Here is an 18,355-nt window from a genome sequence, read left to right on the forward strand (position 1 = left end):
ATAAATAAATTTTAGTTACAGGTTCAAATCTTTCTTGGATAAATAAAAGCCACAGCCTATCAAAAACATCACAAGATCCAAAAGTTATTTTTTATAGTTAAGACAGGACAAAATGTTGATTTACCTTGGGAGGAAAGCAGAAACACTGACTGGCCTATATGTTCTGACTCTAAGGAAAAGGTGAGGCCCCTCCTCAAAGGTGAAGAATAAAACTGAGGCAGCAGGCATGAGTGCCACCTGCTGGCAAAATACAAGTTCCCAGTATTTTGAAGAAGATAGAAACCAGTCTTAGCTGGATTAGAGGTTACAGGTTTCTAATGAGTTTCTTGATAATGATACAGAATCTCAAATCTTCCCATTCAGCAGGAAAAAAAAAGTCTTTTAAAAAGATTCCTGGTCAGTTTGTCATTCGCCTTTTATTTCAATACATTCAATAGCATAAATCCAAGAGTGTTTACATTTGAAAATGAGCACTGGGTCACTTTAAACTGGAATACACCTCAGAATCTCCGAGAGCCTGCCCTCTGCAGCAACACAGTAAATCCCGGTAGGGCAGCCCTTCATCATCTGAAAACACGGATGCCTCCAATTACCTTCTCCTCAGATTAAACCACCAGGACTTTTTTGTAACTGTTGTTTTTAAAATGTCCCACTGTCCCAGTTGTGTGATATAACTTAGTCTGTCAACAGTCTATAAACTATCTTACAGGTTTCCCCTTTTTAACAGGTAGCACAGGGGTTCTATCACCTTCCTTCATCTGGGCCTTCACACACTATTGGCTCCAACTAAACTGGCGTCAACTGAAATCCCGTCCACCTAGATTTTCCCAATCCAGTACTCGTGCAATTTCATTATCTGAATCTAATGAAGACTTGATGTTTATCCCTGTTAAATTTCATCTCATAATGATTTTAATGGTACTTTGTCAAGATCATTCTGGACCTGATTCTTGGTGCCATCTAATTTCAACAACCCACTCAATAAATCTTTATCCAAATCAAAGATAAAAATGTGGATTTAAAGAGCCCTAAGATATAACTAATACTAAACCACCAAAGAATACTCTTTGGGAAGGGATGTTTATCTAGCTGTGAATCTATTTACTATTTACTAATCTATTTTAGCCACAAGGAAGACAATGGGAAATTCAGACAAATGCTCTTAATGAAATCAAGATGTTATATAATAGGCATTCCATGAATACACTGTCCACATATTCTTTTCAAAAAGGCAATTTATGAGTTTAAAAATATGGGTATTTTTACATGAACTCCTAAAAAAATGCTCACAAACCACACTGGGGTTACCAGTAGATAGTTCTTGAAGTTCACTCTTCTTCCCTGCCCCCAAATTATACTTTTACAGACAAACTGTATTTATTTTATAATTAAATATTTAAGATTAAACACTTAATACAGCAGATTTGTGGCCAACTGTGCATGTACTCCACATATCCAAATGGCCAAAGAGCATCTTTTCAGAAGAAAATAGTCCTCCTGAATAAAATAAATTGTGTTCCTCTTCCCCTACTTAGGCATCCATGCTTAACTGAGAATTGAAAATTGAGCCAGAGTTACAAGTTATTAACAATGGCTCAGATTGTTCTAACAGTATTCTGGGTTATAATTCAAAAAATCTTGAGATTTGAACAATCATAATATAACAATATGTCATATCGGCTGGACTTCAGCTATTTTCTTAAATATATTTTATCTGGACTTTTCCACTTTAAAAGCTATTCTCTGTGCTCATGAAAATAAAAGCAAAATAAGAAGTGTTGTCCTACAGGAGAGTGTAGCTGTCCAGATGTGGACCCTGCAGCCCAACTGCCTGGATTCTAATCCCGGCTCTAACCTTTAATCGCTGAGTAACCTGAAACAGGTCACTTAACCTCTCTGTGCCTCAGGCTCACTTACAAAGGGGCATCACGTCAGTATCTACCATACACAGTTATGATAAAAATTAAATGAGTTAATATGTATAAAGGGTTTGTAACTGTGCCTGCCATACAATAAGCATTAAACAGTTTAGATATTTGCTGTGACTGTTGATCTTGACCACCTGTTAGCATCACCCCTTGGCACCCATCCTTGCCTTGTACTTGTCTGAAAATAACAGTAGAGTACAATGGTTGTTAAGAGCTGGGCTTTGAAGTCAGAAAGACCTGGGTTTAAGTCCTGGACCCACCACTTAGCAGCAATTTTACCTTTTGAAGTCCCTTAGCCTTTCTCAGTCTGAATTTTCTCGTCTCAAAAATGGGGATTAAAAATGGGGATCTGCTTCATTGGTTTGTGGTGAAAATTAAATAAAATGAATGCCACACCCTTTACATATCACTCGGCACGTAGTGTACACTCAGTAAGTCTTTGTCAGAATCCCTGCGTGCACCCCTAGCACTCTGCCAGGCACAGCCTGAACCACACTCTCCTCTTCCCAGACAACCTTCGTGACACCCTGGGCACACATCTTTGGTTGTCTGACTCTCCATCTTTCGTAGCTGTTCTGTGCTTTGCAGACACATACTTCTTTCAACATTCCCTCCCGTTTCCTTTCTTTTTAGATTATTTGTGGTTATTATGTCAAAAGTTAAGGATTTCCTGTTCTTTGTGAACCCCTTAGTTTGGGGGAGCCTGTAATGATAAGATTGTGCCCCTAATTTTTCCTGATGTATCTGCTTTATAAAATACAGAATTCATGATAGGTATGTGTGTTTTCATATTTTCACAATCTTTAAAATAGTGATGATTTTTCTCTCAAGAGTTTACTGCTTCCACTTGCCCAATCAATGGTAAAGTAAATCTAGAATAATGTTTCCCACTATTGTATCCTTTACCTTTTATGAAACTAAATTATTAACAAATCAAAAGTTCTATCAGATGCCCATTCAGCAGAATAAAACTTCCCACAGAGACCTAGAAGGTTAAAAAATGCATACTACTACAGTTTGCTTCTCCATAAATTTTATAATTTGTATTAGAAACCATCACCTACATTCCCTGTCATGCTGAGATTCTTTCATACTTCATCATGAAAACGTCACTTCTATTCTGTTCTTCCTTTACAGCTCTCTACCATGTTCTTCTCCAGCACAAAGTTTCTATATTCACTCACACACATGTGCACGTACACACACCCCCTGCCTCATTAGCCCCTTCTAGCATTCGCTGTTAGATGTGGCCAGAGTTCTTTTAGGTATATCATCTCTATCACCTCTTAGTAGTAGATATTCTCATTAAAATGTGGCTTTATTAACTATGTATACTGCACTGGTATATAAAATAACATATACCAGGTATTGTTCTCGAGCAGTTTTGTTCCCAAACGCTTTCTTTCTACCTATGTTTTCCTTCCAAATTATCTATTTTTACGACTCCACCTGGGCTTACTTTTCTTCTTTACTGATAAATGTAATGGGTCTCCAAACAAACAATAATAAAAGTTACTCCTCCAGAAGCCGGCTACCGTGGCATTAAAGAGCACAGTTCGGGAAACCCTGTCTTCCTCTGACATCCCCCAAACGTCAGCTGCTCTGTCTATCCTTATCTCCCAAAGTTATGAACATCAAGTGGAGATATGCAAAGATATGAACTGCACCTGCTCCAGAACTTCAAACACCCAAGAGTTTTTCTAAATATTTCTATTAAAGTATACAGAAGTTATTCTGACCAGGCTACGAACTTTAGGATAGCAAGAGTCATATGTATTTACTCAACATGGCCCAGTGTCCAGTATGCACTAGAACAGGGGTTCATAATTGGCCCAGGGGCCATATCCTGACCAAAACCTGTTTCTGAATTGCTCACAGAGCTGAAAGTGGTTTTTACACTTTTAAGGGTTGTGTTTTTAAAAAGTGAGAGATCATGCGTGCCTAAACTTTCCTATCTGGCCCTTCTGACCCCTACCTATTAGATCTTCAGATATATGTTAAAGGAGGAGGTAGGGGAGGTAAAACGGCTCCAGGAACAGGGAAGGATAAATGAGACTTACAACAAACACACCTGAAGAGCACCACTAACACTAATAATCACTGCGCAGGCTTTAAATTGTCCCTTGACTAATATTCACTGAGTTCCAAGAAAAACTAAATGTCCTTTATTTGCATATTTTAGAAATCATATTTTTGGTAATCTGTCTTGAGTCACACAGGTACTCCTAGGAGAACTAAATCTAAAACTTGGTAGTTTACTTTTTCTTCAACTAGCCTAGTTAACGTAAAGGTTAGTCATGAGCAAGATGTCAGCCACTATAAGGTGTAAAGTCACAGACTTACCTTGTCCTACACATACTTGCATATAGCCTTTCCCTCCACAAGCTCAGCACTAACACTTCCCAGCATTTCACTCATCTGTTTCCATGTGACCTGTTACTTCAAAATGTAATCATATAGAATGCACCACAAGCCCTGAAATAAAGCTTTGAATACTGAAAATGGTTTAACCAAATCATGAAAGTTCCATTCTCAAGTATATGAAAGAGCGGTGTTAGACCTATTCATACCAACTATTCAATGCACATGCGAAGGTGTACCTGAAAATGCTGTTCCATCACTTGGATTTTTCCCTGGTCTGGGCACTTTTTCAGAGCTCGGTCTGCATAATAGAATAGGATTTCTACCATCTGTAAGGAAAATAGCCTTGTATAGAGGTTAAAATATATCTCTAAAGCTTTTCAATACTCAATATACACGATTCTTCTAAATAATACAGAATCAGGCTTTGTTATTATATTACACTATAATGTAAATTTTTAGTGGCTTTATTTTTCAATATTTTAAACCTTAGCCTAATTTCTTGCAGCCTCAGGACTAGTACTAATCTGTTAATCTTCTAAAAAAACATCTCCAGATTCTAAACTTTAGCAGTATCTATGTTGCTCAGGAAATGCAATGTTGGGGTTAAGCTCTTCAATCTTTCCCTAAAGAACACAGACAGCACTCGGAACCCTAAATATTTCAGCAGACAATGAGAAAATCATTTGTGAGTAAAGGGTGACCAATTTCATTTTCTAAATGTTCATACTAATTTGGAATATAATTTTTACTAAGGTACACACTTGTACCATAAAAAGGGAAAGAAATGAGTACAGTAAATGAATCCAACCAAGTCTAGACTAGAAAAACAAAGCTAATAGTAAATATTAACATTAATCAGATTAATCATATTAATGGTAATTAGTAATAATAAAACATCAGCCCTCTGTGCTACCTTGGGTAACATACACACTTGCATATATATTTCCCATAATTACTCATCAGTTTATAAAAAAAATAACAAATGCCAACATTCTGTGGGCTATAATTAGGTTCAGAAACACATAATCCAGATCACAGACTTCTTTCTTGTTTCTGCTAAAAGTAGTAAAATTATCTATTTTACTACTTCAACATCTTTGTAAGCCAGTGAGTAAGAAAGAAAAAAGGGGTAAGAAGAAATTTAGAAAGCATTCATAGTGACACCAGAGAGCTACGGTCAAACTCGTTTTTTATTTACGCTGCCTCCTGGACTGTGACCATTTACCAAATCATGCCTGAAGATTATGAGCAAACACCCAGAACAAATCTGTAAGATCCTGTCAAAACACTCACTCGATCTGCAACAACAGCCTTTCGCTTACTGGCATCCCCTGATAATCCTGCAGGGAAGCAAAATCCAAACAAAAATGAAGTTAGTCCACATTTTCTATTTATAACCTGTGCTGACAATACATACACTTATAGCAACCCTTAGGCATCAAATCGCTGGAAAATATGCCATAACAGGAACACCTCACATGGATCGAACAAGAGAGCATATCAACGTACTTCTCTAATAAACCTTTCTTGTGAAATGGAAGAATTTAAAAAGTAACATTTAAAATTCTACATCCTGTATTTATCATTAACCTTTTTCACTGATACCTGTAAGATCTGGTAAAAATTTATTTGTAAAATACCTAAACATCTAGCTAAAAAGTGTTCATTCATTCTCTCTACTCCAGAAAGATGTCTACTACACTGGTATTCTGTTAACTTACCCACTACTGCTTTTGCTTTTCCTTCATGGAAAGACCATGCAAGAGCCAAGGCTTCTGTAAGACAATCCTGTTTCAGGAGATGATCCACTCTCTAAAACGAATAAATGAGATAAGTTGGATCCATTCATCTAACCAATCACAAGGCAGAATTCCTATCCTACCTAATTATCTTTCCGGAAGTTGATGCTTAGTAGCTACAGTTACTCTGTTAACCATGTGAATATCTCATTTCCAAGAAAAATAATTTATTAGAGCACTAGACAGTACAGTGACTGTATAAGATAGAATACTATATGGCAGCCATAGGCCCAAACATAGAAAGAGAAAACCTCTAAAATGTCACTGTAACAGAAACAGCTAGTTGTTTATCACAACATCCTTTCACCTCTTCATCCTTAGTAACAAATCCCAAGTTTATTTGAGACAGCAATAAACCAGCTAAAGAACATTTCTAAGACTCTCTTGTGGCCACTTGGGGTCCTGTGACTAAGTTCTAGCCAATGATATGTAAGTGGAAGTGCTATTTGGTATTTCTGGGATGTCACCATAAAAAGCAGGGGCCAGCCCTTCTCTTCTCTTTCCTCCTTCCTGGACTGTGAACTTACAATTGAATGGAGCTCCAGCAACCATACTGAAACATGACCTTGGGACCTTGGGACTAGAATGCACAACAAGGATGGTGGAACAGGACAGTCTACTAAAGACCATGGAGCAGCCACACTAGCCACATTCTGCCTACCTCCAGGCTGCTTGTACACAACAGAGAAAGCCTGAAGCCACTGCTGAAACTTGAAGCAACAGTTGAAACCACTGTTATTTCAAAATTTCCAATGTATTTAACCAAAGCTAATTTTAATTTAAGTGATTTTTATCATATCAAGTACCCAACAGCTACAATAGTTTTGCTGTACATTTCTGAAATTAAAAAGCACAAATCCAAATAATCTTTTTCAGTAAAAGCAAAACAAATTAAGGTGCTTATCAATTCAAAACTCTTATACATAAAATAACTTTGAACTCACCTCTCTCCAGCTCCTCAACATCATCACATAAACAGACTAGAAAACAAAGAGAAGGAAATTAAAATGATCATCTTTAACATACTTGTTTTGAAGACACATTTGTCCCTATCCCCCATCTCATTTTACATTTCTTTAAGTAAAAACATTTCGTACTACTGTTAGAAGTACAGTATTTACTAAAGGGTCTTCAAGGGCCCATATTAAAGAGTAAATCAAACAAACATTTAAAGGTAGTAAATCTATAGTTCAAGAAGTTTGTACCATGAACTTGAAAATATTTTGAATTTCAATAATGAAAAAATATTTCTTCTCCATCTTAAGTTTTTTTTAAAGCACAGGAAGAAAGTGAGGTATAAAAGGTTCCTATCCAATGACCATATGCTAAGTCAAATGCTTCAGTGTGTTTTAATGTATCCTACACTGATCTAATAAAGGACATTAAAGTATCTTCCTAGTCACAAAAACATAAATGTAAAGAAAGATTATAAAGTATGCTTGAATCAAGAAAATAAGCATCCTATTAGAATCTACACAAAAGTAAAAGGATGCCTGAAAGTGGAGAAAACAAATTAGTTAGCTAAATATCACAGTTATCTAACCCCTAGAAGTTTTAGATCACTGCTGACCAACATTCACTTTGCAATGCACCGCCCTCATTGCCGCAGCCTCTTTCAGCCCCAACTAGCCTGACACAGACAAACGCCAAGTCACAGTGGAAGAGCTTACTCTGGTCCCCAAATAAAAGATCTGACCACCAAAGCTACTGATGGATTGATAACAAGCTTTCTCTCCAACCAAAGCCTGTAAAAAAAATAAACAAAAAAGGTAAGGATTATATGAATTAGAAATCTCATTCAGTTTTCAAGAATGTCAATTACAGAGACAACATTACAGGTCAACATGGTTTTGCCCCATAAGTGAGGGGTGGGAAAAATGTCAGTCGAGGGCCAGTCTGTCAGTGGAAGTGGCAGAAAAGCCAAAGTGCAAAAAGAAATTCTCTGCTCACATCTAGTCCTTCTTTTTCAGAATAAGGCAGAAATGGGAGAAGCATGCTACCTTCTAAATCCAAAGGAAAACTGTAGCACCTGCCCATTATTGGATGTCAGTAGTCACTGCTTTTGGCAAAGAAGAACTGATCAAAAATGGTATCTCTGAGTCCTTTGAAATAAATATCAACATCAAACATAAGAAGAAAGAGGAAGAAAAAGCAGCATAGTATATAGGAGTCCGCATAACCAAGCAAAATAGAAATAAAACCTCTGTAAATCTGGGTTGCAAATTTTGGCAATGTCACTTTCAAGGTATAATGTTAAATAAGTTTCCAACTTCTGACATTGAGTTTTCACATCTTTGAAAGCCATGCATAGTTTCAGTGAGGCTTAAATGTGTTAATATTTATAAATCCTCCCAAAATATATAACTGACCAATAACAGATAACCATGATAACTTATCTTAACCTTTCTTTATGGAAATTTAAAGACATACACAAAGGTAGAGAATAAAATAATAAACCCCATGCAACCATTAGCCAGCTTCAATTATCAATTCATCACCAATCTTGTCTCATCTGTAATCCCACGGACTCCTCTGTAACACAGTATAATTTTGAAGTAAACTTCAAATTTTGAATATTTCATTTATAAAAATTCACTATGTACATGATAAATAAGCCTGAGGTTATTTAGACTATCTTTTTAATATCTACAAATTCTATAATGACATTACCACTCTCACTCCTGATATTAGTGATTGTGCCTTCTCCCTTTTCTCCTTGATTAGACTCACTAGGGGTCTATACATTTTATTTATCTTTTAAAGAACTGGTTTTTGGTTTCTTTGATTTTTCATCATTTTTCCATTTTCTATTTAATTGATTTGTATTGATCTTTATTTTTTCTTCCTTCAACCTAATTTATTTTGCTCCTTTTTTATTTCCTTAACTGAAATGGAAGCTTGGAATTATTTGAGAATCTTTTTTTTCTTTTTTAATGTAAGTATTTAATGTCATAAATCAGCAGAACTGATTTAATTGTAGACCAAAGTTTTGATATGTTGTATTTTCATTTAGTTTAAAATATATTCTCATTTCCCTTGAGATTTTTTGACTTACGGTTTATTTATGTTGTTTAATCTCCAAATATTTCATTATCTCTAGAGTGACTCTGATGATTCCTTCAATAACTTGCTGAAGTTTGTTTTATGGCCTATCATCCAACCTATATTGGCAGAGACTCCATGTGCACTTGAAAAAAATGTGTACTCTGCTTCTGTTGGGTGAAATATTCTATAACTGTCAGGTCAAGTTGGTCAATAGTGTTTTTTTTAAGTGTTCTATACCCTTAATGATTTTTTGTCTACTAATTTTATTAACTACTAAGAGAGAAGTTTCAAATTTCCAAAGTATAACTGTGAATTTGTCTCTCCTTTAAATTTTGTTAGTTTTTGCTTCATATCCAGTTATTTTTCATCTTAAGCACTATAGTTTTATCTTTAGAAGTTAGATTTACATTTTTTAATATATTCCATGTCCAATAACTTTTTGGACATATGGACTATAATTATAATAACTGTTATATCCTTGTCTGCTAATTCTATGATCTGTTTCAGGTATAAGTCAGCTTTGATGGATTTTTCTTCTCATTATAAGTTGCGTTTTTCTTCTTCTTTGCATGCCAAGTAATTCCTAATTGGATGGCAGACACTGTGAAATTTACCTTGTTGGGTCCTAGAAATTTCTGCATTCCTATTAATATTATTGTACTTTGTTCTGGGAGGAGTTAAGTTACCTGGAAACAGTTTGTTGCTTTCTGGTCTTGTTTTTAAGATTTTTTTAGTGGAGACAAGAGCAGTATTTATTCTATTCCTAATTATTCCCCCTCTTCCCCAATGAGGCAAGATGCCCCTGAGTATTCTACCCAGTGCCCTGTGAATTGTGATGTTCTCTATCTGGCTGATGTAAACAAACCCGTGTGACCACTGGCTATAGTCCTTCTAAACCTTACAAATATTTCTTGTCCTGGTCTTGGGTAGTTTCCTCATAAGCATCTATTGACTGGTAGTCTGCCAAAATACCCAAGAAGCCGTTGTACAGTGCTCTCCTCACCAGGACTCTGGCTTATCCAGCCCACCTTCGTCTCCCTGCAGTCTCAGCTGTGTCTCAACTCAGGGAACACTCCAAGCTTCAACTGTGCTCCTCCTCCCCCATGAGCCACATGGAAACTCTCAAGTACAGATGCTGGGGCCCTCACAGGACTCATGTCATTTGTTTCCCATTTTGTCAGGGTTGCTGTCCTTTATTACCTCCTACCTAGTATCTTGAAAACTCTTGTTTCTTTTTCTGATTCTCGCCCCCCCCCCCAGACAGGAGAGTAAATCCAATCCCCATTATTCTATCTTAGCCAAAAGTACCAGTTTAAAGTCTGACTTAAAAAAGAATACTTTTAAGTAATTTTAATAACCATTCAAACACCAGAAAATATCTAAGAGTGAGACAGTAATAATTCCTACTTTAGTGAATTCTATTGCATTGCCATTAGTTCTATTCTGGATTTTCTTGGTTTCTAAATTCTAAGGCTGTTAGACCCCTTCATGTACATTTTATACTCTGAAGTTCTAGCACAGCAGGGAGATCTGGGTGCTGGCTATACAACATGCAGCAGACATTCATTAAATATGACCGTCATTACTATTTTTTTCAAGAAATTACCCAGGGAAGCCTCATAATAGTCTAATTTCCTGCTTCAAGATTACTGGTTTAGGAAACATGAGATCACAATTTAAAGTAATTTCACTGTAAACTCTATCTGTGTAAATTGCTAAAAGTCATTATTATGGTTGCTTAAAATACAATAAAGTTGTTCCCAAGATCATAATTTTTGTGTCTTCCTTTCTCCAGGCACAGACACTTCATCCACACCCTCCTCCTGAAGCACGTTCTTTCCTTCTCTCAGAGCCGTCTCTGCCTTTGAATTCCCACAACCACCACACCTGCTCACGCCGTTACCAGTCACCTACATGTTTCCAAAGCCTCACAGGCTGCCTCAACCCTGAAATCTATCAGGATTCTCGCCATCATACTAAATTTTCTAAAGTATTTTGCTTTTATAATTTGTTTCTCATAAATTTTCAATTTCATTTTATGATTTAGTATGAAAGTTAAAACTCTTTGGTATTAGTGACATTTTAGGAATTACTGTTTTAGTTCACATTCCTAAACACTTACAAATGTACCCACATCCACTTCAACCTAGTGGTTTTCTTTTTTTCTTTGAAGATTTCATTTACTTATTTTCAAAGAGGGAAAGGAGAAAGAGAGGGAGAGAAACATCAATGTTGGTTGCCTCTCACATGGCCCTGACTGGGGACCTGGCCCACAACCCAGGCATGTGCCCTGACTGGGAATCAAACTGGCGACCCTTTGGTTTGCAGCTGGTGCTCAATCCACTGAGCTGCACCAACCAGGGCTCAACCTAGTGGCTTTCAAACAAACACCTCAAAACACAAAGATAAATCCTCAGAGTTTCTATTTCTAGAACAAAACAGCAATAAATACCAAGTTTATCAAATTAGTACTAAAATAATGGGTCACTCTTACCAGTGCCTGGCTAACATTTCCTCCAGTGGCTAGTGACTTGAAATGGCTGCTATTATAGACCAACTGAACTTCTGAGATCTCTACTGTTTCCAGTTCCTCTTGAGTTTGCCGATCAATCACATGCAACTTCTCTGCACTGTCCAAGAGTACAACTGTGCGTGAGTTTATCCACTGCAATTCAAACACATGACAAAAGTGAGGTGCACCCCACGCCATCATTCAGGAAAAGAAGAAAGTTTGGCTGCTTGGTCACATTACATGGAAGACCTTATCCATTTAATAACTTGATGACAATACAATCACAGCAAGAACTACTCAGTGAATGGCCCAGAGAACAGTAGGTACACAACATTGTAGTGAGGTTGACAGTGCTAAAATAGCACTTTCACAGCCTGAAAGAAGGCTAACAAGATCTTTAATAAATACATTGCAGGATACATTGGCTTTGATAAAGTTTTTTCAATAGTACATTGGCACAAATGACTTAAGCAAAGTATACTGCAAAACAAATACAAGGTGACAAACTCTGCATTTCCAGTTGTTATGACATTAATAAATCTCATAAACCCATGTGATCAAAAGAGGATTGTTAGCATTTAAATACATATTTTAAAACAGAAGCTTTTTTTTTTAGATTTTATTTATTTATCTTTAGAGGAGGAGAGAGGGAGAGAAACAATGTATGGCAACAAACAATGAAAGGCAACAATGTATGGTTGCCTTTCATGCGTCCCCTGCTGGGAACTGGCCTGCAGGGAACCGGCCTGCAACCCAGGCATGTGCCCTGACTGGGAATCAAACCAAGATCCTCTGGTTCGTAGGCCTGTGCTCAATCTACTGAGCTACACCAGCCAGGGCAAAACAGAAGCTTTTTAAATGATCTTTCTTTAAGTATTTTTATTGTTCATACTATTACAGTTTTCCCAATTTTCCCCCTTTATCACCCCTCCACCATGCCCCCCAACCCTCCACATTCCCCCCTTAGTTCATATCCATGGGATATATATATATCCATGGGATATACATATAAGTTCTTTGAGTGCTCTGTTTCCTATGCCATTTTTAACCTCTCCCCATCTATTTTATGCCTACCAATTATGCTTCTTCTTCCCTGCACCTTTTCCCCTATTCATTCCTTCTCCCTCCCCACTGAAATCCCTCCAAGTGATGTCCATTTTTGATTCTGTTCTTGTTCTAGTTGATTGCTTAGTTTTTGTTTTCATTGTTTTTCTTTTCTTTTAGGTTCATTTGCTGATAGTTGTGAGTTTGTTGTCATTTTACTGTTCATATTTTTGATCTTCCTTTTCTTAGATAAGTCCCTTTAACGTTTCATATAATAATGGCTTGGTGATGATGAACTCCTCCTTCTGACACCCCTATAATTTGGATATTGGAGCATTTCAGGTTATCCCAGAGGTCTGTAAGACTCTCTTCACTTTTTTGAATTCTTGTTTCTTTATTCTGTTCCAGTTGGATGTTCATTTTTTCCTTTTGTTCCAAATCGTTGCTTTGAGTCCTGGTTCCCTAAATATTTTCCTTTATTTCATTTTGGGTGTCTTTCATTTGTTTTTTTCATTTTTCAACCAAGCTCAAATCTGTGAGCATTTTGATTACCAAGGCTTTAAATTCTCTATCACATAGGTTGGCTATCTCTTCATCACTTAGTTCTTTCTGAGGTTTTGCTCTGTTCTTTCATTTGGGCCATATTTCTTTGTCTTAGCACAGCTGATCGGTTGTAAGGGGGCGGGGCCTTAGGTAGTCACCTGGGCAGGGCAACCCTCCCTGCTGTGCTGCAGTGCTGTCTGTGGGGGGGGGGCCAGAGAGGGAACAGTGTGGTTCACCTGCACCACTCTGGCGCGCTTTCCAAGGACTCTCTCATGTGAGACTGCGAGTTTCTCCCACCACTGCAACCCCCCGCCGCAGTCCACAGTCAACTGAGTCTCAGTTTCGCCTTCAGCCAGCTGCGCCCGCCTGGTCTGCCACCTCATCATGGTTTTGCTCCACAGGCCAGCCAGCGAGGTCCACTGCCTTACCGGTTTGGTTGTTCTGATTCATTTTCTTTAATTCCTTGGCTGTCAAAGTTCCATGTGGTTTGATTTTTCTGATGATTTTGGTTATTTATTGATTTTAGATTGATTGTTATCCTCCTTTTGGTTGTGTGAGGAAGCAAAGGGTTTCTACCTACACCTCCATTTTGGCCAGAACTGAGAAGCTTTTTAAAATATATATTTCTTTCACAACTTCCCTAAAACTACTAGGAGAGTTCTTTGTTCTATTTCTCTATATCTTCTAAATTTTCTTCAATAAGAACTAGTATAATCTTTAAAATAATTACTAAATAATAATGCTAAAAGTCTTCTGAAGGATACCATTTTGATAAATTTCTTGTGTTATATATGAATTTTGTGTGTGTGTATTTAAATGTCAATCCCTCTCAAGAAATAAAAATTTAAAATCTGTTCAGAATTCTAGATTAGAGGAAATAAATAACTCCCCTGCACATTATTTCTCTGTTTATTTATATGATCTATCCCAAATTATCAAAAGTTGTTTGCATAATACCATATCAGTGACAACCAAGCTGAAAATAAATCAATTTTCTTTGGACATATGCTGAAGATATACTCTATCACCATATAGTAGCTACTATAAGAGTTTGTTTCTCCTGCCCATACTGCTTCCCACAAAAAAAAAAAAACCTCTCATAAACAAGAGTTTGATACTCAAATCTTTTACAAAGAAATCCTATAAGGTGGCCTCCTGATCACTTTACTTTGAAAAACAAAGTATCACTTAGGGAAAACACATTTTTTATTAGCCTTATACAACCTCAGTCATAACTTTTTAAATGCTTTCAAAGGTAATCTGATTAAAACAAAGAGAGAATAACAGAGAAAAAAACATTTCCAGTTTAGCAATTATTCCTGAGGTTAGGCCTTCATGGTTAGGAGTGCTGATAATGTTGTAAACAAGTCTTTTAAAGGTAATTTACAGAGCAATGCAGTTAGTGGTCACATCACGGATAAGCCATGGGACAAATGAAAATATTCGCTGTGGTACTATTAGAACAGCTACTTGTGGTTGGAAAAAAATGTGGTTGGGGGAAAAGAATCATGTACCAATTTTAAGAGTGCTGTATCTCAAACATCTTAAACAGAAGTGATGATGAATTCTAGAAAACTGTGTTAGGTGATTCAGCAAGCATTCTGATAGTGACAGACACTGACGGACGAGGTTAGTGGTTATTTCATGAAATGTGTGCAAGAAAAAGCATTATTTCTAAGTCAATCATTTATGTACGAGATGAAAAGGCAATGTACAACTAAGTATAAATCCTGTATAACAAAGATCTATTTCATTTATAATTATAAAAATTTTGTTTTATCAAATTGGGTATGAAAAACTTTTTTTAGCCTTTTTGTTGCAAAAATGAGGCACTGCCTAAACTTAGGGTTACCTATATTCATGTATCTACAGGATGTTTCATTGGAGACCAGATACTGATATGTTAAAAGAACTAATGATAGAGACCCAGAAATGGTATAATTATACTATTACAGAATTAATATACTTAAAAAAAATTAACACAGAAAGAAATAATCTTGTTTTTTACATCAAAAGGTCACTCAGGACTGAGATGTGTGGCAGAGAGAGAACTCTGCAAAGTTTTTAGCCAGAGAAAGGAATAGATTATGTAAGTTCCTGAACCAATTAGGACTAACTCAGAAAGATAAAAATACATTTACAAAGAAAGTCCATCAATGTTCCTGAACAAATTCACCTAAATTGTTCTAAATACACCTTTGAGCTAATGAAGAGATAAAAGAAAACTTCTGTTTGGCAAGACATAAGGCTGAAAGACAAGAAAAATAATGTGGCATCACACCAAACTCAGACTTTATTCAATATAAGCCTTTGGTACAAAGTCTTTGGAGTACAAAGCCTTTTAAAGCCTTTATAAGACTTCACTTCTGTCCATATTTTATATAATCCTAAAGGCATGGTTCATGGCAGAAATCCTGATAGCTTTAATATATCATGGACTCAAAACAATTACATGCAATAAATGGGGAGAGTTAACTTGAATACTCACGGTAAAGTTGATGAGGTCATAGTACAGGTGAAGATGCTTTTGTTTAGTAACATGTATTGCTCCAGATTCATCTCTCTTAACCTGAGGATGGAATAAAACAACCAAAACATCAGCTACTGTTTGAGGGACATTTTTAGATATTTAATTGTAGTCCACCTAGAACATTACTTCCATTCAGAGTCATTCCATTCCTTCGGATAAGCAAAAATATTGCTAATTAAAGAAACTACTACACAAATGACAGAAATCATCACACTGTGATTTGTTCCAAAATCCAAGGCATATGTGGTCAGCAGTTTAGTTGTCAGTATTAGCAAATTCTATAATGTAATACCTACCCTGTTGTAATTCAGAACAACCTAACTTTACTACATCAGGGACTGTATTTAGCTAGTGTTAAAGCATAACACAGGATGGCGACATGAAGTGAAAAGTCAAACAAAAGTTCACTAAAAGAAAAAAAACTGCTTCAGTGACAAAACTAGACTTTTCTGATATGTAATACTATTACAGCAAAAGTAACACAAAGTTTCCTCAAAGAACCTCGTGTCAATATTTTACTTATATATGTGTTTGCATATTCTGTAATCTTCCATCAGCCTATCATAAGTCACCTTCTCCACTTCCGCTCCAAGGGGATGGAGCACAGAAGAAGAAACACAGAGCACAATGTGCACCTGACCCCCCTGCAGCTCCTGACACTCAGTTCAGCCTGTTTCCTCACACCCTTCCCACAGCAGTGCTGAGGTCGCGATTCCTCTTTGCCTTCTAGTCCCATCACCGCAGTGCTGACCTCACCAGATACCTTAACAAACAGGTGAGAGCACTCAATGTGGCCCCTTCCTGTGCTCCCATCTTTACTTCCCCTGTAAGAAAGGGCGTTCAGGTTAAGGAGCGTGGTACCTAGAGCCATGGGTTTAAGAATAAGTTCCACTACTACAGCTGTGTGACCAAGAGTAAATCAATTCTTCTTTCTCAGTCTCCTCATTTGTAAAATTACAATAAGGCAGAACCAAGATGTTTCATATCTTGTATATGTTGAAAGTATTTCATAACTTAAAAGATCAATGCCAACATTAACTACACACCTAAGATTTCCTAAAGTCCTTGCTAAAGAAAATCACTTCACCCTTATACACTCTACATCCTACCCTCTCCATCACTGTTGAATATTACCCCTCCCTTGACATCACAGTCAGTCACTCCTTTTTCAGGGCCCTTTTCCTCTTGCAACCAAACATGTTACTGACTTTTCCACCTTCAAGTAAAAAACAAAAACCCTTCCCGTGAGTTCCTTCTTACAGATATGTAACCACTCTCTTTCCTCTTGCAACCCGACACTGTACTATATTTGTGTCAGTTTGCTCTTCTAGATACCCATTTCTTTAACAAGGCTCTACAATCTAGTTTTACTTGCATTCCACTGATAATTAGTCCTCTGAAAAGTTTCTAATGAACTAATTCCTGCAGATCCAGTGGTCTTATCACTGGTCTTCTTCCTTGATCTTCCTTTGGTATCGTATTCCCCTGGAGTGGACACTGACCCGAAGCCTCCCCTCTTTGTCTTCACTATGATGCCATACCGTCCGATTTCACCTCCTGCGTCTACATGCCTTTATAGGAACCTCCTTTCCTGTTGCCTCTGCTTTTTCCTTTCCCTTGTGTGAGTGTCCACCAAGGTTCTGTATGCTCCAGCTTTTTATTTTCAGCTTTAAATACCTTCTGTATCCTGGAACTCCCATTAGCACTCCAGACCTGGCTTACATCAGCCCAGCGAACATTCCCACACAACACTTGAGAGAGTCCCACCTTCACTTCCAACTCGGCACATTCAAACCTCCCCTAACCTTAACTCTGAATATTTCATGCTTCTAACATTCAAAAATATGATGTTTCATTCATGTCCTTCAGCCCACAGATCCAATAATATGAGAAGCCTTGTCTTTCCTTCAAAATGTCATCTCTCTCACTATAACCAACCAACTTTGTCTAAAGACCTCACACCTGCTTTATTACAAGAGCAACACCTTTCATTTCGCTCCTACAATCTATTCTTTTTGCTATTTCTATACTAATCTCCCCTCTCTGAAAAAAATCACCTTAATCATACCTACCCATTACCAATCTAGGCCAATTATATATAATCCAGATTAAGGATTATCCAATTTATTCTGTTCAAGGCCACACAGTAAATATTTTACGTTCTGCACACCATGCATACAGTCTGTCACAGCTACTCAACTCTGCCACTGCAGTACAAAGGCGGCCATAAATAACACATGACCGAATGGCATGACTGCATTCTAACAACATTTTATTTACAAAAACAAGGAGCCAGCCAGATCTGACCCACAGGCTGCTGTCTGCCAACTCCTAATCTAGATCCATGCATATAGTCAACTTTATTTTCCCTGATAGGTATTCTATAAACATTTATTAAACATGTCCTATGTATGGACACTATCCTGGTGGCTGAAATATACCAATAGAGTTGGTCTTGAGATGTATGGAGCTTTCACTCCATTGAGGAAAAAAATATTAGACAAGTTATTTAGGAAGTACTGAATGCTATCAGAGGAGAGGGTTTTACAGGTGCATGTAGCAAGAAACACCAACTCAGCGCAGGAGGTCG

The 18,355-nt window shown here is 37.1% G+C and overlaps 1 protein-coding gene across 3 annotated transcripts in view; it reads right to left on the reverse strand.

The window, feature by feature from the left end:
- Nucleotides 1–18,355, reverse strand: part of VPS8 (VPS8 subunit of CORVET complex) — a 250,078-nt gene that overhangs the window by 186,820 nt on the left and 44,903 nt on the right. For all 3 annotated transcript variants that reach the window (XM_053657638.1, XM_053657637.1, XM_053657639.1), the window contains exons 13-19: nt 15,724–15,804; nt 11,631–11,801; nt 7,762–7,836; nt 7,036–7,071; nt 6,014–6,104; nt 5,586–5,632; nt 4,529–4,618 (exon numbers count right to left, since the gene is read on the reverse strand). In XM_053657638.1, coding sequence (XP_053513613.1) covers nt 4,529–4,618; nt 5,586–5,632; nt 6,014–6,104; nt 7,036–7,071; nt 7,762–7,836; nt 11,631–11,801; nt 15,724–15,804 — 591 coding nt within the window. The remainder of the gene's footprint in view (nt 1–4,528; nt 4,619–5,585; nt 5,633–6,013; nt 6,105–7,035; nt 7,072–7,761; nt 7,837–11,630; nt 11,802–15,723; nt 15,805–18,355) is intronic.

This window comes from Artibeus jamaicensis, unplaced genomic scaffold (genome assembly GCF_021234435.1).
Source record: "Artibeus jamaicensis isolate MK-2021 breed Jamaican fruit bat unplaced genomic scaffold, CSHL_Jam_final scaffold_474, whole genome shotgun sequence".
Classification (NCBI taxonomy): domain Eukaryota; kingdom Metazoa; phylum Chordata; class Mammalia; order Chiroptera; family Phyllostomidae; genus Artibeus; species Artibeus jamaicensis.